The sequence below is a fragment of the Arachis hypogaea genome, chromosome 3 (assembly GCF_003086295.3).
Source record: "Arachis hypogaea cultivar Tifrunner chromosome 3, arahy.Tifrunner.gnm2.J5K5, whole genome shotgun sequence".
In the NCBI taxonomy this organism is placed as follows: Eukaryota; Viridiplantae; Streptophyta; class Magnoliopsida; order Fabales; family Fabaceae; genus Arachis; species Arachis hypogaea.
Window position 1 is genome coordinate 28,097,014 of NC_092038.1, and position 24,668 is coordinate 28,121,681.

At 30.1% G+C, this 24,668-nt stretch overlaps 2 protein-coding genes and 1 long non-coding RNA gene across 5 annotated transcripts; 1 reads left to right on the forward strand and 2 right to left on the reverse strand.

Annotated features, from left to right (window-relative positions):
• Window positions 1-6,688: 6,688 nt before the first annotated feature.
• On the reverse strand, window positions 6,689-11,007 carry LOC112770042 (uncharacterized). Its single transcript, XR_003186573.2, has 5 exons — window positions 10,779-11,007; window positions 8,700-8,852; window positions 8,554-8,608; window positions 8,337-8,465; window positions 6,689-6,957 (listed from the first exon to the last, which is right to left on the reverse strand). It is a non-coding gene; the product is annotated as an uncharacterized lncRNA (long non-coding RNA).
• Window positions 11,008-13,293: 2,286 nt separating this feature from the next.
• Window positions 13,294-16,253, reverse strand: LOC112790032 (stem-specific protein TSJT1). The gene is made up of 4 exons (XM_025832244.2): window positions 15,931-16,253; window positions 15,027-15,267; window positions 14,152-14,272; window positions 13,294-13,657 (listed from the first exon to the last, which is right to left on the reverse strand). Exons 1-4 carry the CDS (start codon window positions 16,140-16,142, stop codon window positions 13,467-13,469), a joined length of 765 nt encoding a protein of 254 aa, XP_025688029.1. The 5' UTR covers window positions 16,143-16,253; the 3' UTR covers window positions 13,294-13,466.
• A 1,246-nt stretch (window positions 16,254-17,499) lies between these two features.
• Window positions 17,500-23,835, forward strand: LOC112790033 (uncharacterized). Of its 3 annotated transcripts, none has more exons than XR_011879668.1 (8): window positions 17,500-17,743; window positions 17,817-17,862; window positions 18,332-18,406; window positions 20,049-21,409; window positions 21,505-21,704; window positions 21,798-21,890; window positions 21,977-22,078; window positions 23,343-23,835. XR_011879668.1 is itself a non-coding variant. In XM_072232682.1 (8 exons), the coding sequence occupies exons 6-8, from the start codon at window positions 21,819-21,821 to the stop codon at window positions 23,371-23,373; spliced, it is 225 nt and encodes a 74-aa protein (XP_072088783.1). In that variant the 5' UTR covers window positions 17,500-17,743; window positions 17,817-17,862; window positions 18,345-18,406; window positions 20,049-21,409; window positions 21,505-21,704; window positions 21,798-21,818; the 3' UTR covers window positions 23,374-23,835. The 3 variants fall into 3 exon arrangements, 2 of the variants coding, with proteins under 2 accessions (XP_072088783.1, XP_025688030.1); XM_072232682.1 differs by having other exon boundaries at window positions 18,345-18,406; window positions 23,323-23,835; XM_025832245.2 differs by having other exon boundaries at window positions 18,345-18,406.
• The last annotated feature ends 833 nt before the right edge of the window (window positions 23,836-24,668 follow it).

Here is a 24,668-nt window from a genome sequence, read left to right on the forward strand (position 1 = left end):
TTTGGCCTGTTGGTAGGGTTGGCAGGTGGATTAGCCCACTTGTTCCGCTCGTCTAGTGAGGTGGTCTTAAATTCTATCCTTTTATGCTTAATGGTGAACTGGTTGGTTAAATCAGTCAATTCTTTTTTTATTATTATTAATTTATTAAATATTAAAAAAATATAATTTCACAAACACTTCAATAAAAAAAATATTGGTCAAAACAAAACAAACATTGTCAAAAATAAACAAAATCATTAAATCAATTTTTTTGAAATTATAACTAAATATAATTATAAAAAAATTATAATTTTTAAATTTACAAATATAATTCTAAATATCTAATAAATATAATTATTAAACTAAATTTTTTTAAAACAAAATAATGAAATTAACATTGTCCAAAATAAAATAAATATTGTCCAAAATAAAATTAATATAGGTTTAGATAATTTTTTATCAAAATAAAAAATAGAATAGCAAGCCTGTTGGATTAGTCTGCTTCATTCCGTCAAAACCTGCCAAAATCGATAGATAAAGTAATGTAGATTACATAAATTTTTTATTATAGTATTCTCAAATAAGTTAATTTACCTTTTTTAACAAATTACATGAGCTAACTCAATGGATTTTAGCTCGTTTACCATCCTTACCTGTTGGATGCTATGGGTCCTATCCATGAATAATTGCTATAAACAAAAAATGATAACGATGTAAAAATATATTAATAGTTGATTCTTTGAAAATGCCATAATATAAATGCAATAATTCATTGTTGATCCCTATCTTTATATATTTTCTTTTGAATGTAAGTGATGTATATTCAAAGACAAAAGAGCAATTAATTCATTGCATATATGCATACGTGTATAAAGAAAAAAAAATGGAATGTATGCGTATGTTCTGTTACGCATAAAAAGGGTATCCAAGAAATTATTTAAAATTTTAAATAAATTTTGAATATTTATTTTTATTCAATAATAAAGAAACTATTTAATTAAAGAATTATCTTTTTCTTAATTCTTTAAATTAAAAATTAGCTATTACATATTTAAATTCATAAAGTAAAGTGGTGCAGTATAAAAAAAAATAAAAAATACCTTGAACTAAGTATTTGTTTTAAATATTTTTTAAGAGTATGAAAAATTTCACTTTGTGAATCTCACTTTAAAGAATAAATTGTAATGCAATTATCTTTACTTGATACAATAAGTGTAGTTTGTGTCTCTATAAAAATAATATTGAGATCCAAAATTCATCTGATTTTAAATCGAGATGATAATGAATATCGTCGATTAATCCAGTCGTTTCAACATTTATAATTTGAGTAAATTATTAAATTAGTCCTGAAAGATCACACTATCTCTAATTTAATTCCCGAAAGATTTTTTAATCAAATCCATTTTCCAAAAATTTTAATTTAGTCATGTTAGTCCTTCTGTTAATTTTATTGTGGATGGCGTTAACAAAAGTTCACCTGACACGTTAAGTTCCAAGTCAGCGTTAAAACGACGACGTTTTTTGCAAGGTGAGTCTATGAGAGGCAGTGAATGAAATGAAGCCGTTGTAGTCCCTGCTTCTCTCACAACACTCTCCTTCTCACTTCCATTTCAACGTCGCAGAGGAGAAGAAGAAGAAACCTTCATCATCGTTGCAAAGCCAATGATCAACTTTGAGGTACCAAAAATGTGTCGTCAACAAGAACGAAACTCTAATCCTAGAAATAGTTTTCAGTTCCAGTAAAAATCACCAAAGAAACCGACTTTATCAATAATGGCACAATCTTAACAAGAATTTTAGTAACAGGGAAACAACCTTAACTTCAAAAGAACCGAATTCCGTGAAAAAAATACAAAAATCATAACCAAATACCAGAATAAAAATTAAATATAAACAATGAACAAAAACCTTGATAAAAAGTAGACTCCTTTAATAAACAAAAAAATAGAGTCCTTGGTGAATTTTTATGTATCGAGTTATAATAAATCAACAAAAAAAAACAAAATCCTGAGCTAAAAACAATTTCCTTGTTACTGCTGGTGAAAGCTCTCATGGAACTTGCAAATGTCCAACTACTCCAAATTCTAACCCTTCCATGATTGGAGGAAACCCATTAAGAAGAAGTGTTTGCAGAGAAGAAGAATGAACCGCCGCCATGCACTTTTTCCTGGTGGTAGTAGGCTTGGTGATCATCAACCCCGAAGCGGACGAAGTGTTTGACCTTTGGAGTACCACCATTGTTGTTGACATCAAGCTTTTTGGAAGAAGATGAAGAAGAAGAGAGGTAGAGGAAGGACCGGAAGCCGTTTCTCTTTTTGGGAGTGAAGTCTTGAATGAGTATGTCATCGTTATTGAAGAAATTGGAAAAAAAATAGGAATTAGGTTTGTGGGTTTTGGGGACTAATTTGACATAGTTATCTTATATATGTTAAGATAACGTGACAGCTCAGCAAATATTAACATTGTTAATGATAGAATAGACGGAAGGACTAACGTGATTAATTTTAAATCTTTCTAGGACAATTTTGAAAGGGTGAAAGAAAGAAAAAAGATATATCAATGATATAGAATTCGAATATGTAAAGGTCTTATGGTTATCTCATAAAAAGGGGAAGTGTAATAAAGCATCAACATTAACTAAATCCATATATAGATATATATATTCCCAAAATAAAAAAATCAAGAGCACTGAGTCAATAAAAACTGAGAAGGTTTAAAAAAATCTTTTGGAGATCAAATTAGAAATCGCGTAATCTTTCAGGGATCAATTTGACCATTTACTCTTTATAATTTAGATGAAAACTTGAATTAGCATGTACTTCTTTAAAATAATCTTGTGATCTGTTTCATCCATTACTTTTGATACATCACCAACATATCTTGAATAGAGAAATGGAAGAACTTTAAAAAAGCTAGATCTTTTGCAACATCTTCTGTCGATTGAATAGGCCGATTAAAATCTTCAGTATCATAACCAACAACTACAAAGTTTGCAGCCACATCTGCAAAGTTCTAAGTATCTCTAACCAACAAAAAATTGTAGTGACTAACATGGAATTTTCATGTATCAATATCTAAAGAATTGAAAAAGAATCCCCACACATTATTGGATCAAAAAGTAATGAACTCACCGCAAAGGTGAGACAGTCTCCAATAGACCAATACATCTAGAAATCTCTTCAGCAAACAAAGATTAAATTCCAAATACTGCCTTTCCTCCAATGTTCTCTCCACCAGTAGAAATGTCTTTATTTGAATTATTGTCCTTACTCTATTCAGTAGTATATCATGCCTCACTTTTCCTTATCAGATTTATGAGAAGCACAAACTGAATCTGAAAAATAAATTAAAAAAAATCAAAAAGCAAAATATAACAAAATAAAAATAAAAGCCTACACATATGGTATCCTTTCAAATTAAATTCTTCTTTTGAGAAATGGAATATTGAGATTATTTTAAAAAAATATAATAAAAGCTGAAAACATGCACCATGATGTTTAATTTGGTTTGGCTTTTGTTATTGTGAAATGGAGACTGGTATTCTGCTTTGTAATGCATTAAATGTCAAAACGTGTTCTTGTTTAAAATATTTATAAAAACAATTTTTTGGTGAAGTTTAATGATTAAAAAAACATTTTATCAATTTCATTGATTTTGCATGAATGAATGATTTGTGTGACTATTCTAACTTTAAAAAAATAAATTACCTCTACAACATCATCGAAGACAGAATCTCAGAGTTCTCTGTTCTCTTCACCGGTATCGTCAAGTTGTTGTCAACTACTCCTTCTTCACTGACCGTAGCAACACAACTCACACTTGTCGTTGTTCTTTCTCTTTACTGTTGCATCCATAGCCATCATCACCTCTAATTTATTGTTTTTCATCTCTAATGTTCGACAGAAACATATTCGGAGTCTCTGCCACCATATTTTTTTCTCTTCCATCACTAGCGAACTCCTTCTACTTCTTTGCTGGTGATAGTATTTTGAACCACCGCTCCAGTTGTGGTTACTCCACATTTGCTTCAAACACAAAAAGAAAGAATAAAGAAAAAGAGAGAAATAGAAGAAATCAAGGAAAGATATGATTTTTAAAATTTTTGAATTTGTTCACTTAATCTCTTATTTCAATTGTTCAAAATTTGATCCTAAAAGGGAAAGATTATGCTTAAAATCAATTCTTCCTTGCTTTTAAAATTTGAACTCTTCTTTGCTTTTCCATTGTACCTCTTGTTATGGAAATAGATTGAATACTTGTTAAGCAAACAATGAATTAGTCACTAGTCATTTATTATATATTATAGATAAATTTGTTAGGTGATTAGACATTGATTTTTTTTCTCTTGTTTGACATTATATGACATGTTTTTAGCTTAATTTATGTTAAGATGTGATCATGCTTATATAAATTTTAAAAGTGAATGCTACCATACCCTCTCTAAAATAAAGAGTAAATTACTCCTTGTGATATATATAGTGCTTATAATTATAATTAAGTTGAATGTTAACCATAATAATTAGGTATATGTTCTCCACTTTTTTTTTTCTCTTTTGTGATTATTTAAATTTAGTTTAGTACCGCCAGTTTATGGTGGTGGCCTGGTGGTGGCTGTCACCGTCGAAGAAATCTCTTTGCGATGAACTCACAAACTCATCAACAAGGTACAAGTACATATTCAACTCGTTACACGTGGCAATATTTGTGCTACCGAGGTATGGAGAATCTCTGCTACATAGGCATCACTCCTTCCTAATCTCAGCATACACCCACTGTGGCTCCTCCACCCTCTTTTGTATGGTGATAACATCTTCGAAGTTCACTATCCTCAAAATTTTTGTCCCATAAAAGTGATTAAATTCTTATGCATAATTGTCACCTCATCTTACAAATCCTATTGTCTGCAATTGAATTCGACTTGATCTCCACCTCATTGACAACAGTGTCTTTAATCTCATGAGGATTCCAATCTACCATCCCTTGAAACTTGTATTTGAAATCATTAACAAAATTGTCTTTAACTATGTTTATGACTTAAGAATTTGAAGAATCTTTTCAAATATCTTTATGACTTCTATCATCACAGACCATAAGTTCTCCTCTACCTTCAAGTGCATCAATTGCATTCGTAAAGATATCTTTCACTTCATAAAACTTATCTGGTGAATCACTTTCAATATATATATATATATATATATATATATATATATATATATATATATATATATATATATATATATATATATATCATAAGGGGTAATTTACCCTTTATTTTAGAAAGGGTACGATAGAATTTACCAATTTTAAAACTTAATATTATTTGTTGGATTTCAAAAGTTACACGAATGGATAGGATACTAACAAAGCAAATTAAGGTACAAGTTCTTACTATATATATGTAAGGACATAATAAAGTTTAGAGAAAAGGACAAACAGGTCCCTGACATTTTATCCCGCAGACATTTTCATTCCTGACCATTTGAAAATACTTTTAAATCCCTAACTTTCACAAAACTTAGACAGATGAGTCCCTCCGTCCAAATGCCTCCGTCAGATCCAACGAAAAAGTCTGACGTGACTCCCGTTCTGATGACCTAGCGTGACGGGTTGACACGTGGACTGATGACTAGAAGGGTACTTTCGAAAATTGGACAAATAAGTCCATGAACCTTAAAACTACGTCATTTTGCGTTTGGCCCTAATCCTTAAATTGATTGCATTTCTTTGTGGGGGCTAGTGGTGAGGAGCCCTAATCCTTAAACCTTCACGTCACGGCTTTCATTCCTGCTCCCAGACGCTCCTCCTCCTCCTTTAAGCCGTTTCCATCCCCGTCATTCTGCCCAAGCCACACAGACACTCACACATGAATTCTACAATACTTTCACTACACTTAATTCAAACTACATAAACAAATTGCAATTAGATGCAATCAGAAAGTATAATATGAACTATGATTATCATTAGATTCAGATCCATTTTCATTATTTTAACTGAAACGGAGAAAAAAAATACTAGCATTGAACATGATTTTTCCATTTAATTCTCTCTAATTAATTCGAGACACAGTAAATTAGTTGTGGTAATTAGATGAACAGAGGCAATAATAAAAATTACCACGGCATTAGGTGCAACATTTCTGGTGGAAACACCCTTAGGGATTCCTCCTCTGATTCACGCCTCTTCCTACTACCACCGCCACCGCCACCACTGGCCGCCTTCTATTCTGAAGCAACCGGTCTAGGTTCCCAGTTGGGACCGGCAATGAAATCCCCAAACTGTCCCAAGCAAAACTGCGGCCTCCTGAGCCCCAAGGCGCCGCCTCTAGCAGCGTTGACGGCTTGCAGGAACGGCCAGATCTCTGCCAAGCTAAACGGCACCGTATTGCCTCCCCCATTTCCAAACGAGCCCTCGTTCATCATTGCACCCGGATCCATTCCAAAACCAATCGGGTCACCCAAATCTGTAACACCCTACCACACAGAGCTTTACGCTTAAGTTGTAAAACAGAGGTGGTGTGGTATTATGACCTCTAAAATAAAATGTATATATAATAGTAGAAGAATTATAATATGCTAAGAGCCTTGAAGAATAGGGAAAATAAAAATCGCGAAATAAAAGTGCAACGCTCGAGAAATGAGTTAACTTGCGTGCTAAGAAAGCTACAGATGTCAAGTGTAAAGTAACCCAAAACAGTAACAGAAAGTCAAAGTTACAAAATAATGAGCTCATGACTCAACCTGTGAAGTCAATACTGGCCGGAGAATATACACACATATAAACATATATATACATATCCAAAACCCAAATGTACATAAACAAAATCCTACCTCTCCATACACCTCTAGGAGGATAAAAAAGAATAAGTTATGTGGAAAGAAAGCTAAGTACATATATATACATCATAGCATAACCAAATAACTCAGTAACCACTCCGCTTCAAGAGTCCAGATGCCTAACAAGATGCCTCTCGACCTGCATCTAAAAAATAACAACATAGTGGTTCTCAGTATGGTAAAGGTGTCACACACATAATATATAAGGTCCTGGATATACCAGGGGCAATCCTAGAACGCCGACACTCAGGTTATAAAGCTTAAAGTATTAAACAGAAGCCATAAAAGGTGGTTTTCTAAGAGTACCTAAACCTAACTTAGCTTAATCTTACATCTAAGTCTTATACTACCATTCCTCCATACCTCCAACACCATCATGCATTTCACAGACATTTAAACAGATAAAGGCAAGCACAAAAAGGTTACAAATACTGCAGGTAACAAATATACATTTAACATGGCAAGTACATTTAGGCACACCCACTTAAACAACAAGCAAGTAATTCAAGTAATATGCATATGATGCATGCCTGTCCTATCGCTAATGAGGCTCATCTGTTGGTTATCCAGCCAACCCGACAAGTCTGAAAATACTTAGACTGTCCCCCGACGTGCATCCCCAAGAGTTTATGCATAGCCTTTTCTCAAATAATCAATATTGCTCAATGAGGGTTACTTTTCCGGGAATTTATATAGTGCCCGGTCACACTTACGTCGTAGGGTCAACAGAATATCAAGTTTTCTACCTGGTACATGTGGTGGCAAGCCACGGCACTTTATCCAGGGAATCTCGTATCTCAGATCATTCAAATTCATGAGCATATAAATAATTCAATTATAATTCATCAACATCCTCATCATTCTCAATCGCATCTCATTCATCATCATACATCAATCATATTCAATCCTTATCCTTTATTATCACACCTCCCATTCCGTCCATCAATAGTTCCAATTCAAAACATTATTCATTCTTTTCTAAATGAAACAAACTTAAAAAATGCTCATTTTCTTAATAACTCAAAATCAAACCATATAACCTTTGAATCTAAATCTTTTTAAATAATTATATAAACAAAATCTCTAATTTTTATAAAATTTCGGCAGCATCTCCTCTAAAACTCGGACTTTGCCATCCTTTTCGGGTCCAAACCTGCATCCTTTTCAATTCAACATACCCTTCCTCATCATCATAACAATCACCACAATAAATCTACCTCAGATCAACAATTATACTCATACAATATTCAAATTCAACAACCAAAATTCAACTAAGAATCATAGTTCACAAATCATAGGCTTTTAACACAAAATACCTCATTATCACAACAACCTCCACAATAGTTATACCTCAAATCAATAATTCACCAAATCACCAGTTAATCAACAAGCACCAAACCAACCATGTTCATCAACAGGATACTAAGCATTAAATATACACATGCAATCCAACTTATCCTATAGTCATCTAGCCTAAATTTTCACAGAATATTATATATTAAATGCAAGAAACCTAAATCATACCTTAGCCGATTCCCAAGTATTATTCCAAGACAATTTTCCTAAAAGAACACAGCCCTCAAAACCTCAACCAATCCGCTTCATCCAAGTTCCGGTATTCACAATTTCAAGCTCCAATTATTTATTTTCAACCTAATACACATTCATAACACATATATTTTTAATTTAATACTCAAAGCTCAAATTCAATGAAATTAAAATAAAATTATTATATCCTCACCTTACCCAAGTTTCACATAAGCAAGAGTGAATGTTTTCCTCAAGCTAATTGGATCCTAAAACATCAAAAATCAAAGAAATTCAACCTTCCCATTCAAAATTCGAAAATTGGGGGAAAAGGGGACTGAGAGTGATTAAACAAGTTACCAGTGAAATTGTTCCGGTAGAAATGTAGAGCTCATCGAGGTGAACGCGTGGCCACAAACGGTGCGACAATCAGAACTCGGACGGAGAAGTTACGGGGATCGAAAGGTTACCGTAAGGGTTTCAGGAGCTTTCGTTCTCCCTAGAGCTTTCACGCTATTCATAGGTGAAAATGAGGAAGAAAATGCTTTCAGCTCATTTAAAGTGTTGATCCGGTTGGATCGACGGCCCGGTTTGGACCCGATTAAACCGGTTCGGTCCGTTCGGTCCAATTTTGGACCGATTTCTTCGAAATTAGTGTCAAAATTCTCGTTTCGATGAGCTCTATTCTAATTTGATATAATATTTGCGTTTCTAATCTTCCTTATTAAAAACTAATTTATTGACTAATTATCTACTAATTTAACCGGGGTTTACAGAATCCAAACCAGAAATCAGCTCAACACCACCATTCTACCTAGGGGTGTTCAAATCCAAACCGATCCAAATTAAACCGCTCATCCAATCTAATCCAAACCAAAAACCGATTAAAACCGCACTAATTCGGACTGATTGGATTTTATTTTTTACAAAACGCTGGATCGGATCGGATTTCGGATCTACTTTTCATAACCGATCCAATCCAATCCAAACCGCACAATATGCTATAATATTATTATTTTATTATTATATTTATAATTATACTTATAATATGTTCAATTTATTATACATTTTTATATTATTCATGTATTATTATTATTTAATAAAGATTTTATGTTCAAAATGCTATTTATTATTTATTTTAACTAACTTATAATTTTATTTTTATTATTATGTTATCGTTGGCTTTTTAAGATATTGTTAAAACTTATTATATCATTGTTAATTATTTAAAATTTGATGTTGAGATTTGTTATATGTATTTAAATTTTTTAATTTACAAAACCGCAAATACAATCCAATCCAAACCGCTTGACATTGGATCGGATCGGATCGGATCGGATTTTTTTAAAAACATCATCCAATCCAAACCGCACCGCAAGTAAAATTAGTGTTCGGATCGGATGAGTTTTTGACTCAAAACCGATCCAAACCGCACCGCGAACACCCCTAATTCTACCTGCATCAATTTAAGATAGGGCTCCTCACCACTAGCCTTTACAAAGAAAAGCAATCAATTTAAGGATTAGGGCCAAACGTAAAACGACGTAATTTTTAAGTTTAGGAACTTATTTGTCCAATTTTCGAAAGTACCCTTTCAGTCATCAGTCCACATGTCAACCCGTCACGTCAGATCATCAGAACGGGAGCCACGTCAGACTTTTTCATTGTGTCTGACGGAGGCATTTGGACAGAAGGACTCATCCGTCCAAATTTTGTGAAGGTCAGAAATTTAAAAATATTTTTAAATAGTTAAAGACAAAAATATCCATAGATAAAAGGTCAGAGACCTATTTATCCTTTTCTCTAAATTTTATACAAATCAAAACAGGACTGCACAGAATCATATAGGACAAAAATCGATACCCATTCCATTATTATCTCTAATGCAATTCTTCTTATGATTCTTTGTTCAGGGTGATTCCCAACATTCCCGTTAGATCAAAATTTAATCCCAAAAATAACTTCTAGAATTTATTTGAGAAGCGAGTCTTCAAGTATTTCCCTACTCATCCAACAATGATTTAGCTTTTAAACATCTTTTAAATATAATTATTTTTATTATATTAATTTTTTAATCAATTAGTTAATTATGTTTTCTATTTTAGAGGAACCACTATCAATTTTATTTAATTTAAATTTTATAAGTAACATACCTGGTACTATTATAACTACCTTCGTGAGAAAAGTTTTAAAATATAAAAAAAACTAACATTTTTCATTTTAAAATAACTTATTAACCTGCACCATTTATCAAATTTGTCAACTCTCTTTCCCATGTAAACTTGAAACTAATAGAGTTATAAAAGAGTAAATTATTGGAAAACCAAACAAAAGTAATTAAACAAAATCTTCATGGTTAAAGATGGGAGAATATTGCTTTCTTGTTCATCATCAGCATTGAGCAAGCACACACACTGAATAAACTCTCATAGGACTTACCGAAAGGAAGAACAACAAACAGCGAAGATGCTGATGGAAGAGCTGCGATAAAAACCGTTGAAGATGCTGCTGCAGTAGCGACGAAGACCGGACTGGAGGCAGCTACATTTAAGCTGCAACGAGAAGGTGATGACGATTCTGTTATCAAGAGGGGAAAGTTCTCTCAAAAAAAGGAGCAAATTATTTTCTATCTTCGCTCTATTCCAATAAATTTAGTTTAATTTGATATATATATATATATATATATATATATATATATATATATATATATATAAAATGTGGCTTCAATTTTCATTGTGCTCATAATTTATTTTGTGTGCAATTATATTATTTTAGATGTGTTTGTGACTTATTTATTTAAGTAAGTATCGAGAATTTAAATTCTGTCTTGTGCATACAGAGCTATTTTAACATTTTATTTTTTAACACCATAATTAAATGTCAAAATTGACATCACACTGCTTTTCGTTTTGGGTCATGCTACTCATTCTTTATCTTCAAAATCTCAATTTATTCTTCAGTTTCAAGATCTCATCTCATTCTTTGTTAAAAATTTTTGTTGAAAATATTTTATGTTCAATAAGTGTCAAAATAAATAGTATTTTTGACGGTTAATAAGTATCACAGAAAATATATTCTCAAATTTTTTTAACAAATTATTTTTGACAGCCAATATTTATCAAAATAAGATTTAAACTTTTTTCACGATTACTTATATGTTAAAAATACTATTTTTGACAAAACTTTTATTAACATATTTTCATAGTTAAAATAGTATTAAAATTTATTTTTTTGACAAATTTTAATTCTTTTTTTACACATATAACCCTAAAAATAATCTATATTGTTGTAGTGATTTGAACATTATTTTTTCTTTCTTTCTTGCATGATTCACTTTTGTGGTATTTTTTTATTCTTTTACATATGTTCATAATATATCCAAAATAATAAGATTACACATAAATTATTTGTGGTACATATCCAATATTCATTTAAATTTATACTTATATTTTTCTTAATATAAATAATTTTTTAACACATTTAAAATAATAAAATAATACACACAAAAATTTTAGTACAAATCTAAAATTCGTTCAAATCTTTGTTTATAATTTTTAATATAAATAATAATCTTATAACACATACATTTAAAATTATAAAATCGCACACTAAATAATTTCTTAAAACATCCCAAAACTCACCCAAAAATAATTGTGTTCGTTACTTTTGTTAATTGTAACCGAAAAAATTATATATACCCGTCTTAAAATCGAAAAAAATAATTTTGATAGTATTATTTTAAGTTTGTTTTGGTTAGAATTTAATTTCAGTTTGTTATTTTTATTTTATTAGTTTTAAATTTAAATTTAAATATTCTAACTTAGAGATCTAATTTTAAATTTTTAATATATAAAAAAATTTAAAATATAATATTTAAAAATAATTATTATAATAAATAATAATTAATAAATGATGATAGATACCTAATTGCACTTTTCTTTTAAATAGAAGGGATTCGCATCTCCCTCTTCTTTTAAAACAACTAACCCCTGCCACTCTGATTGAAGCGCAAATACAATACTGAAAAAGGGCTTAAATTAATTGCAGCGGCTTCGTAGGATGCTCATCTCCTTTTTAAAACACCCTTCAAAATGTGATTTGTTCACTTCCAAAAATCAATTTAATTAGTTTGTGTCACTACAAGTTAATTGGAAATCACATTACAATAATATATAGACTATTTTTTAGAATTATTATGTGTCAAAAAAATTAAAAATAATTAAAAAAATAAATTTTGATACTATTTTAATTATGAAAATATGTTAATAAAAATTTTGTTAAAAATAGTATTTTTAACATATAAGTAATTGTAAAAAAAGTTTAAATTTTATTTTGATAAATATTGACCGTAAAAAATAATTTGTTAGAAAAATTTGAAAATATATTTTTTGTGATACTTATTAACCGTCAAAAATACTATTTATTTTGACATTTATTGACCATAAAAAATTCTCAACAAAAATTTTTAACAAAGAATGAGATGAGATCTTGAAACTAAAGAATAAACTGAGATTTTGAAGATGAAGAATGAGTAGTATGATCCCAAATTGAGAGCAATGTGATGCCAAAATTGACGGAGCTTAACGAAATAAAGGAATAATGTAGTAAGTTGAAAACAAATGAGTGTCAAAATTGAAGAATAATTTTCTACAATCAAAGTATTCATAACAAAATAGAGAATTTGACATTTGTGATATTTATTAAAAGAGAAAGTATAAGGACCAGCAGATTTTGTGGTTTTTAGTCATCAATTAATCATCAATAATGTTTTTAATGGTGTGAGATTGCATCTAATAGCAGAAAATCATTCAATTTCCTTTTGATGGTTAAGTGCTCGCCAGAATTTAACAAAACTGCTGACCTCTAGCATTCTTCTTTTTAAAAATATATATTAATTTTTACACTTAACTATGACAGTTAAAAAAAATTATGTTAAAATAACTCTCTTTTCTCGTAGTGTCAACAAGCAAAAAATGTTAGTGCAATTTACTCATATATAAAATAGAACATATGCCTGAATATTATACAATAATCGTAGCATAAAAATAATTAACTGTTTTTTTAATTTACAAAAGTGAAAACCCTATATGTGATTCGTACTGTTTTGATGTCGGAATTTGATGCCAATTAATGGTGGTCCCATTCAGTCCAATTGGATTGACTTCCAACCCGAGGGATGGTGTTAACCCTTGTGTGCTTATCAACCTTGAAGTTGGCTCCACACATGGCTCCTTCACTGTCTATTCTTGGCATTGCCTTCATCTTGTTCATTGGATGCTCAAAGCTCATTAGACCTCCTTCACTGTGAAACATACACCCTGCATTTCAATTCCAACTTGTCATGCTACTAAATACTAATAATTTATTACTGTCCATCTTCCATATTCTTAATAAAAATTGAATTTATAAATTATTATATACATTAACTAATTCAGAAATTTATTGAAAAATAATAATAACAAAAAAAATATATATTTTATACTTATAGTTGATTTTAATCGTTAATTTTGATATATATCTAATATAATTATATAAAATATTAAGATAAGGTATTAAATAGAACATTATAAAATATAAGTAAGGCAGTAAACTATTATTATTTTAGAATAAAAAATACTAAACTTCTTATTAGGATGAAAAATGACGGGGAAAAATATTTATTGCAATTAATTTACCTCTTATTTACCTAAAGCAATTAGTGTTTTCATATTTTTCAATTAATTTTCTTATACTTTCATAACATATATATAATGAAAAAGTTCATTTATATTATGGCCTTTGCACTTAGAATGAACAAAAATATAGTTGGTACCTGTTGGAAAGGGGGCAAACGATTTTGCACAACCCTCCTTTATTATATCAAGATCATCAGATATTACAATAGATCCATCTGCTGCTATACCCCAGTACAACTTCACTACACCATCAGAACCCTTCAACCAAATTTAACTTCAACTTTTAAAATTGAACCACTCAAAATTAAAGCAAAACAATTATTGATTAAAATAATAGCGAGAACTACGATAGGGAGTTGAATAATTAGTTTAATTTAGATGCTGTGCGACAAATTTTATATTCTATAAGAATAGCTGATTTAATGACAAATTTTTTTAGGTTAATATTTAAATTAGTCTCTAAAAAATAAGATATTCTTTAAATTTATCTTTAAATAATTTTTTTAATTAAATTAATTTTTCAAAAATTACGAATTAATCATATTTGTATTTTAGTCACTCCATTAACAATTTTTTTTAAAGATTGATGTTATAAAACGTTAATTGAATAATATATATAATACTTAATATGTCTAATTAGATATTAATTAAATATATTTATGAAAATTTATTAATTTAGTCGTTTTTTCCAATTACAAAAATCTTATTACTAATATAACCTAGTGACTAAATTAATAGATTTTCGTAAACATATTTAGTGAACGTCTAATGGAATATGTTATGTGTGATATATGCTATCAGTTAATATTTCACATCATTAATCGTTGACGAAAATTGTGAGCGGAGCAACTGAAAGACATATATGATTAATTCATAATCTTTAAAGGACCAATTTGATTTAAAAAAATTTTTAAAGACAAATTCAAATAATATCTTATTTTTCGGAGACTAATTTAACTATTAACTCTATTTTTTTTTACGTACACTTAGTGTAATTGAGTTTATAGCTTACCAGTGCAGCGAAGACGTTGCCGGCCTTTCTGTCATAGACAACAAAGGCAAAGCTACCATCAAGGTCCTTAATAACTTGATCGGCAGGGTATGGACCTCGGTCTCTGAGTGTCTTATAAGCTTCAATGAGAAATATGGCTTCATTGCTACTCTTTGACAACCCATATTGCCTAATCAATGAGCATAGATTGTTCAAGCTCCCCAAGAAGAGGCAATATATGTCATCAAACCCACAAAACTGCCTGTAATCCAACAGTACAGCAAGATTAGTTCCTGTCATGTTATTTTCTTAATTTTATTATACACGGGAAACAATTCAGACGTGGTTTTATATTCTTAGAACATATTAACCTTCCTTCTAAATTATCTTAAACACTCATTTCTTTGTATAACATAATTTTGAAATTAAAATATTATTTAGTTAAAATCAATGGTGATAAATATTCTTAAAATTCATATTATATATAATGTTAACTAAAAGGGGATGGGCAGCTTGAACAAATATTCCCGAAATTCATGTTCATATATGTATACTATTTTTGAGACACGTCATAAACTTGATATATTTTATTATAAATAGTTTTTGAAATGTATATAATTTGTTTATATATTTTATTGTATTTTTAATACACACTTATATATTATATATCTCATAGTCATATATATCCGTACCGACTAGAGGAGCAAATAGATACTTTTTAGGAATCTAGAATGGTGGATTCTGGTTACCCACGATTCTATGATGTCCCCAAAAAAAGGCTTACTAAAAGCAAAATTCATCTAGAATTCTTGCGTTAATCTAACTCAGCTCCCATAGGAAATGCTAATTCTTGAGGCAAATAAAAGAAAGAATCATATTATTGATGAGTGGTTAATTAGTTTAGTAGAATGAAAATGATAATTACCTTTGTGGAGTGGGGAAAGATGTTGGAGGACGAACGTAAGCCATAACAGCAGCATTACCAAAGGTCATAGAGAAAGTGTTATTGGGATTATGGGAAATAAAATCTTCAAGAGTTTCCTCTGGAACCTTAGGCTTCTTGATCCCTTTGTAAGATGCAGGACTATTAAGCTCCTCTGGAGGGTGAGCAAAAGCCTCATGAAATATTGCCAACATTTTTTATTCTCTATCTTATTAAGTTATTATTATTGAACCTCGATCGGAATTGTAGTGTAAAATTGTTTGCTAGTTTGAGGAAAATAGAGGGCTATTTAAAGTCTTTACATCATAAATAAATATATCTATATTTGGCTACCGTGCCCAAAAAGGGCAAAACAAAACGAAAGACAAGACGCTGAATCATCAAACCGTGGGCGTGGCTTATAGGCTTTGGATAAGATTCACGAACTTCAAAGGATTCTTATCTTTTGTCGGTTTCTTCTTGTTGGTTTCTTCACTTTTCTTTAGCTTCATATAATACTTAATTAGTGACTCTATCAATCTAAGCATGCGTATATATTTGCTTTGCCTGTCACTGATTTGATCTGATAAACCTTCCACAAATTAAATTGGAGTGAGCATGGTTCATATATAATCCCCCACCGACCAAAATATTAAGGAGCATAATCATGTCACAAGTTAATATTAAATGGGATATAGTGATATAATTCGCGAATAATTTTACTATGTGTATACTTTTTATAATAACTATTATTTTGATACTAATATTTTTTTAAAATTAAACATATATTTTTTTAACTAAAAAAATTTAAATACATAATTAATTAATAATAACTATATTTTTATACGATTGTCAAAAGTGTTTGATGTGTAAATAACATTTTTTATTCTCAACACTACACTAACACTACACTAAATTGGCTATATAGCTACAATAATTTTGTGACATACACTTATTTTAAGAGTTTCCATTAAATAAAATTATGATACTTATATATCTAAAACTTTTACCTTCAATAATAATCAATTTTTTATATCTAACAGCGCATCAAACTTGTTAGAAACAAGAGACTAAATTAGGAAAAAGATTTGTATATTATTAAATGTATTTAAATTATCTATTCAAGTTGTCAGAAATGATACAATATAAAAGAGTATTTGATCCGTCACCTTATAACTTGGTCTTTATTGTGCATTATGAGTTATAACTCGACGTTAATTATCATTCATTCTTTGCTTGTAACTGACACTTTCATTACCGACTTAATGACCATCATTTCAATCTTAATGACCAAACGGTCGTAACATGAATATCATTCATCAATTCTATGCCTATAAAAAGAATCTTTTATATCTAATCTCAGAGAGTAACATGATAAGTTCTATATCATGTCTTACATTTTATATTCATAAAATTATTACACACAACACACACTACAAGAAAAAAAACTATTTTAACACCTTTTTTTTTTACAATCATAATTAAATATAAAAATTAATATATATATTTAACAAATATTACAAATGTCAAATTATCATATTTGTTTTAATATATAATTTGACCGTGAAGAATTATTGTTTATTTTTTACGGTCTTTATTTTCAGCTTACCACTATTCCTCTTCTTCTCTTATCAACGACCCTGTTTCTCTTTTTCCCTTCCGTCAAATTTGGGATCACCTGCTCCTCTTCTTTCCTTGGCTCCGGCTCTCAGTTTTGGATTCCACTACTCATTCGTCATATTCAAAATCTCAGTTTACTCTTCAATTTCAAGATTCATCTCATTCTTCAGCTCCAAAATCAACTTAGTCTTGTTAGGTATTTCTTTTTCCTCTCTCAAAATATTTTATTCTTTCATAAATCTGATTTAATTTTTGTTTTGATGCTTCAGATTTCAAAATTTTTTTATTCAAGCTTCTTATACTATACGTATTAAGGTAAGTTCAGATTCTCAAATCTATTCCCTAATTTATATTTTCTGATTTGGCTTCTTATTGAGCTGTTCTATGATTTGTACTTTTTATTTGTTCCTCATAGCTGATTTGTGGAAATTGATCTGTAATTTTGGTAAAGTTTTTGCTCTTTCTCATTTAATTTTTCTATTTTTTATTCATAATAAAAAAATGAGAGAAAGATAACTGTGACTTGGTGATGCAATGATATTGTTTGTTTTGTTTCAGAGTTCTATTCATTTTATGTTTTATCTAATTTGACTTCTAATCTTTCATTTTTATTCTTTCTAATTTTTGCACACCATGTGTTTGTTCTTTTTCCTAAACCACAGGTTCATATCAAATAGGAGTATCTAACTTTATTTTGAGAGTTTGGATTTCTATATATATATGTATAGAGTTTGAATTTCTATAATATATTAGTTTACATTAGTGATATTGCTTATTTGCATAGTTGCTTAATGTAGGTCAAACAATTTTATCAATGGCTTTCAAATTGCTATTAAAGAAACAAAGTCAACCAACTGAGGCAAGTATTTTTTTTATTATTGCTTATTTATGTGAATTGTAATTGTTAAGGTCATTTATAGTCTTCTAGAATGCATTTTCTTGTTTATTATTGTTTGGTAATGCTGAATATTCTATAATTTGCTATGTTTTCTATGTATAACTCTGTATTAAGTGACATATTCATGCTTACTTTGGAGGAGTCAATGTCAATTCTCACTTCTCTCTTTGCCTGTCAAGTAATTTTTTACGGCTGAATCCACATCTAACTATAATTATTCTGAGGTATACACTTTCGTCGCTCTCAATATTTAGGATTAGAATATCTTTCATGACTTGTTTAAGTAGTGTTCTATAACAAATAGGCTTCTACTTGTGCTTCTGCTATGCATTCTCTCTTTTCTGCTCTGCTTCTTTGCCTCTACTATTTTTGTGATCAAATTTGTGATCAAAAACAAAAAGGTAATCAAGATATATATAAACACACACATCACTGTATGTAATAACAAACTTAGAAGTACCTTGGTGTGCGTTTGGCAAATACGGCGCACTGTTACATTACAAAGGCATATCATTTTGTCCATGGGATATCATCACTTCCTCAGTAGTATAGGTGTTAGCATGCTCAATTGTTCCCTTTAGCTTTGTTGAAAGTTTATCAAATTTCTAATTAAGGTCACAGTCACAAGTAGCTAAATTCAGATAAAATTTGATACATCAAATTAAAGTACACTTTTACCAAGTAGTAAAAAATAATTTCCATTCACGAATAGGAAAGAATAAAAATTCTGATCTTTGTAACTCTCCTTGATTAGGAAATATACCTCTTGCACTAAAGCTGGATTGGTTTCGTATAGCTGCAGCAGATCCTTCATATACACTCCTTTTTATTAACAAACACACGTTACTCTTTCCAGTAATAACTAGATCATACATTAGTTACCAAATTTTAATGCTAACAATTTCTTATGTACATATATTTTGGTCCTTTAGAAAAAATAAAAAACAAAAGAAATTAAAGACAGTGACTATAATGTTGTTTAATTAAGCCTTAGAAATTAACCGACTATATCCCCCTAAAACCAGCAAAAACCAAGGACTAAATTCATGTTACATCCGACCACTCACCATTTGATCATTTTTTTTTCTGAATTAAGAGTTGTGGCTTAATTTCATTGAAATGTTTAGAAACTCACTAGTAATTTTTAATTTTGCCAAATTTTTTTCACCATTAAGCCGTTCACTTGTATAATAGAATATCCTTTATTTTAATATTATTTAATCCTTCATTTAATTTATAGGAGAGATCTTGATCTATTAATTTTTTTCACTGTCAAATCAATCTCTCTTTCTTTCCCTGTTAACTAGTAATATTCTATTAGCATTTTCTTTTAAAAAAAAATTAGATGACTAATATATTCTCTTTTTCTCTGTTAACTAACCCTTTACTTTCTCTTTATCTATTTTCTTTTTTATATTTTTGTTCATTATATGTGCTCCTTAATTTTTTGTTTTGTATATAGTGAGCAGTGGTTGCGTTATATGTTTGCTATGGACTATGTGTCATGCATTCTTTGGATTTTATTATAGCTACACTTGTGTTTTAACTTTTTTTTTCTATTGAGCCTTGTGATTTCTGGTGCTTATTTTTAATATTTTTTTAGGTATGTTAAGCTTGTCATATATTCAATGGACAAGGATTGGATGCAAATTAAGAATAGAGCCCTTTTACAATATAGGAGAGGTGTCAAGGAATTCTTAGATTTTGCCTTTAGTCATACAAAGGATGATAAGATATATTGTCCGTGTTTTAAATGCAATAATTGCCTTAGAAAATCTCGTGAGCAAGTAGAATTTGATCTTCTAAGTCATGGCATAGTAAGAAATTATACAATTTGGTACCACCATGGAGAATCGCTACAAGATGAGTTACCCTATTCAAGTTCATTTGATAGTGAGGATGATTATATGGATAAAGACGACATGGAAAACATGTTAAGGGATCATTTTGGGGTTTGGGATATAGAAGAGGATATTAAAGAACCTAATGAAGAGCATATAGAAGAGGATATAGGAGAACCTTATGAAGAGCATGTAGAAGAACCTAATGAAGATGCAGCAAAGTTTTACAAACTTTTGGATGATTCTGAGAAAGAACTATATCCAGGATGTACGTACTTTTCAAAGCTCTCATTTTTGATGAGATTATTCCATATTAAATGTCTTGGTGGATGGAGTAATAAATCATTTTCTATGTTACTTGAGTTATTGAATGATTCTTTTCCAAAAGGGGTACAACTACCGGCGTCTTACTATGAAGCTAGGAAGATTATTCGAGATCTTGGCTTGGATTATGAGAAAATAGATGCTTGTATTAATGATTGTATGCTATTCTGGAAAGATCATGATAAGAAAGAAACTTGTGATCATTGTGGTGCTTCAAGGTGGAAGTTTGAGGAGAAAGATGGAAAGAAAAAAAATTCCTATAAAAGTTCTCCGTTACTTTCGAATAACTCCAAGGCTTAAAAGATTATATATGTCAACGAAGACAGCATTTGATATGAGATGGCATGATGCAAAGCGAATTGATGATGGGTATTTACGTCATCCAGCTGACTCAGAAACATGGAAATCATTTGATGAGTTACATAAGTCCTTTTCTGATGAACCTAGAAATGTAAGGCTTGGATTAGCAAGTGATGGGTTTAACCCCTTTGGAAATATGAGTACAAAATACAGTGTTTGGCCTGTGGTACTTATACCATATAACTTGCCACCTTGGAAATGCATGAAGGATCCTTATCTAATGTTATCATTGCTTATACCGGGTTCAAAATCTCCAGGAAAGGCAATAGATACATATCTAAGGCCTTTAATTGAAGAATTAAAAGAATTATGGAATGTAGGAGTTGATACCTTTGATGCATATGAAAAAAAAAATTTAAAATGCGTGCAGCTATATTATGGACAGTAAATGACTTTCCAGCATATGAAGAACAAAATAAAGATGTTTGACCTAGTTTTGGTAATATTCATGTTCTCCTTGTTATGTTTTCACTTGCTTTTTTTATTTTTATGTCTATAAAACTCAAACTAATAGTATATGTTATGTTCTTTTAGACATACTTTAAAGTTGAAGGTCGAAAGCATTTAGTATGGGCTCAAATGAATTCTTCTTATCGGAGTTATCGACATCTATTAAAGAAAAGGTATTTTGAACCTTATGATAACCCTGAAATTGCTCGAGCCAATATACCATTGGAAATGGAAAAAGAGGATTGGGATTACCTTGTGAATCTTTGGATTGATGAAGCTGGCAGGTTTGTACTTCACATGACATAATAATTGTTAATTGACTTAGATTTAACTAGCCTCTTTTATCACATGTTATGACCTATTTTGTTAATTATTAGAAAATAAGTCAACAAAACAAGATGAGTGGAGCTGCAAATAGCATTATCCATACCACTGGTGCTAAGGGAGCCCAACAAAGAGCTGAAGAGGCGGTATCTAAATTTTACTAATTTATAGACTTAATTTGAAGATATTTATTAGTTGCTATATTTATAAGATATGTTATTTGTACCTACAGTTTGAGCAAACAGGACAAGAAATTGACCGTCTTCGCCTTTGGGAGCTTACGCATACCCGTGTTAATGGACAAGCTTGCAATGAAGAAACTCAAGAAAAACTTGTAAGATATGTTATCACATATTGTGAGTTTTGTTTATTACTTTGATAACTTCTCAAAATTATTTCTTCCTTCTTTGATAACTTGTGTAATTCTTTAAATAAGTTCTACAAAAGATAGAATCATTAAAAAATTAGTTGTGCTTTGTCGGAAGTACTAGTATATTAGAAGTTGTTTCTGCTTCAGATTTTGTTGTGAAAGTCTTGAAAAATTGTGTTTGTTTTGTCCTTAGTTTATATATATGTTAAATTTTCTGCTTGTTAAAGAAGCCTCTGATTTTGGTTTTAGCTTCAGCTGTGCTGAATGTGATAGAGATTTATATTATTATAACTTATGTGAGATTTATGGCATTAAGTGATAGTTATAAAGAAGTGTTTTTCTTTGCTTTTTATTTAATTTTTATTCCCTCTATTTGCTGGGATTCATGAGTATCTGGGTCTATCATCATGATATAGAATCAAGATTTCTACTTTTCAAAGGGAGAATGACTTTTGAAATTGATGGTAGTCAACAGTATTTGATAATCTTCATTGAGACCTTCAAAAAAAAGTTTCAATATGTTTTTCTGAGGATAAAGGACTGTCCAATGCTGCAAGAGAGTATGTCAGGTGCTTTATCTTAGAAATATAATTTGAGGTTGAGAGACCACGCTTCTTGATTGTTTTGAGTTGATTCTTGAGTTACGTTGTTTAACTCTCTATTTCATGGATCTTGAAAAATAATTTCAACCTTAGACCAAATCTCATGAGCGAAGATGCAAGAGATGCTGCGTTGAATTATGATTAGACAAGAAGAAAAATAGAGCAGAAAGCTTTGCATTGTAACTAAATGACCTCACTTTGTATATCATTCAGTAAATCTGTTCTATCTGTAAGCATACATTCTACTTTTATTTATATTACATGCTGTGGTGCAAACTCAGCAAAACTGGCTGCTGACTCTAACATCCTAACACTCAATATAAGAAAAGAGTCCTAACTAACCTTATTATCTTTATAAAATTTTTTTCTTGTTCTGCAAGATACCCTTAACATGTTGATTGTGCAATGTAGCTACTTTATAAATTTAAGAGGATTGTGCAATGTTGATATTTATGAGATCCAACTTTTAGGAAAAAAGTGTTTAAATGGACTATGAAAGTCTTGAAAAGTTCTGTTATGCAATGAAGAAATTGGATTAATTAGGCATTAATTTTTACAGTAAGCATTTATATTCATGTTTACATATATTTTTATTGATTTTATTAGGTTGATTTGATCCATTTTAGGATTTACTTAAGGAATTATCATCTCAAGTAAATGAGGGAATATTAGAGATGAATGAACATGAGGTGATGGTAGAAGTATTTGGACCTGAACGACATGGACGAGTTCGTGGTTATGGAGCTGGCGTGACACCTACACAGTTATGGGGTCCTAGATCATTCATATTTTCTGATCTCCAAATAAAGCTTCAATGTGCAGAAAAAAATATGAAGACTCTAAAATAGAGGTGGAAGATTTGAAGAAAAAAGTAGATCATATGGCAGGAATACTTGAGCAACTATTGGATGGAAGGTTGCCTATAGTTCAAAGTGATAACAATCCTACTTCACTTGATTAATGCTCAAGACTTTGATGAGTTTATGTATAATTCATATAGCACTATACAAAAAAGAACATTAATATGATATTATGATATTGAGTATTGATTTTGGTACTTGGTGTTAATTGTTGTTGGTATACTTATCAAATGCTAAATAAAGAATGCTATTTGTACTAGTTTTGAATCATGATCAATGATCAAAATTGCAAAGCTTTTGTTTGATTTTATACAATGATTATGTATGATAAAGTGAAAACATATTCATGTCATAGTGGTAGAATTTTTATTTTGTCTATTATTATAGTCATTTTTATTTAAAAAATAAATAATAGGTGAAACCTTAACTTTTATAATAATGAATGTCAAAAAAAATATGATTGAGTTTTTTTTATGGTAAAAAATTGTCAAAAAATATCCATGATATAGTATATTTCACAGTTAATAATTGTAAAAAATTATTGTTAAGAAATTTTTATGGTCAATAAGTCAAAATAAATAGTATTTTTGACGATTAATAAGTATCACAAAAAATATATTCTCAAATTTTTTAACATTATTTTTGACGGTCAATAATTATCAAAATAAGATTAAGCTTTTTTCACAATTACTTATATGTTAAAAATACTATTTTTGACACAACTTTTATTAACATATTTTCATAGTTAAAATAGTGTCAAAAATTGTTTTTTTGACGAATTTTAATTCTTTTTTGACACATATAACCCTAAAAAATAATCTTTATTGTTGTAGTGACATGATAATTTCTATTTCATGTCTTACATTCTATATTCATAAAATTATTCTTATACATCTTAAACACTTACTGACTTGAGCGTCGGAGTGTCTTTTGCAGGTACCCACCCCCTTGTTCTCTCCTTACCGACGTATAACTCATCCCAACGAGAAGCTTGAAGACATTCATCGACGGACGAGCTATACACCGGCCAAACTCAGCAAGAACAATTGGCGCCGTCTGTGGGAACAAGTAAACTAATTCCCACTCCCCTTA

Excerpts from the sequence above, each read along its gene's own strand:
- LOC112790033 (XM_025832245.2), top strand. The coding sequence starts at position 21,819 with ATGAGTGGAGCTGCAAATAGCATTATCCATACCACTGGTGCTAAGGGA. Across the intron at positions 21,891-21,976 it reads AACAAAGAGCTGAAGAGGCG|TTTGAGCAAACAGGACAAGA; the intron begins GTATCTAAATTT and ends TTGTACCTACAG. Across the intron at positions 22,079-23,342 it reads AAGAAACTCAAGAAAAACTT|GATTTACTTAAGGAATTATC; the intron begins GTAAGATATGTT and ends GATCCATTTTAG.
- LOC112790032 (XM_025832244.2), bottom strand. The coding sequence starts at position 16,142 with ATGTTGGCAATATTTCATGAGGCTTTTGCTCACCCTCCAGAGGAGCTT. Across the intron at positions 15,268-15,930 it reads TCTTTCCCCACTCCACAAAG|GCAGTTTTGTGGGTTTGATG; the intron begins GTAATTATCATT and ends GTTGGATTACAG. Across the intron at positions 13,658-14,151 it reads GTTTGCCCCCTTTCCAACAG|GGTGTATGTTTCACAGTGAA; the intron begins GTACCAACTATA and ends ATTGAAATGCAG.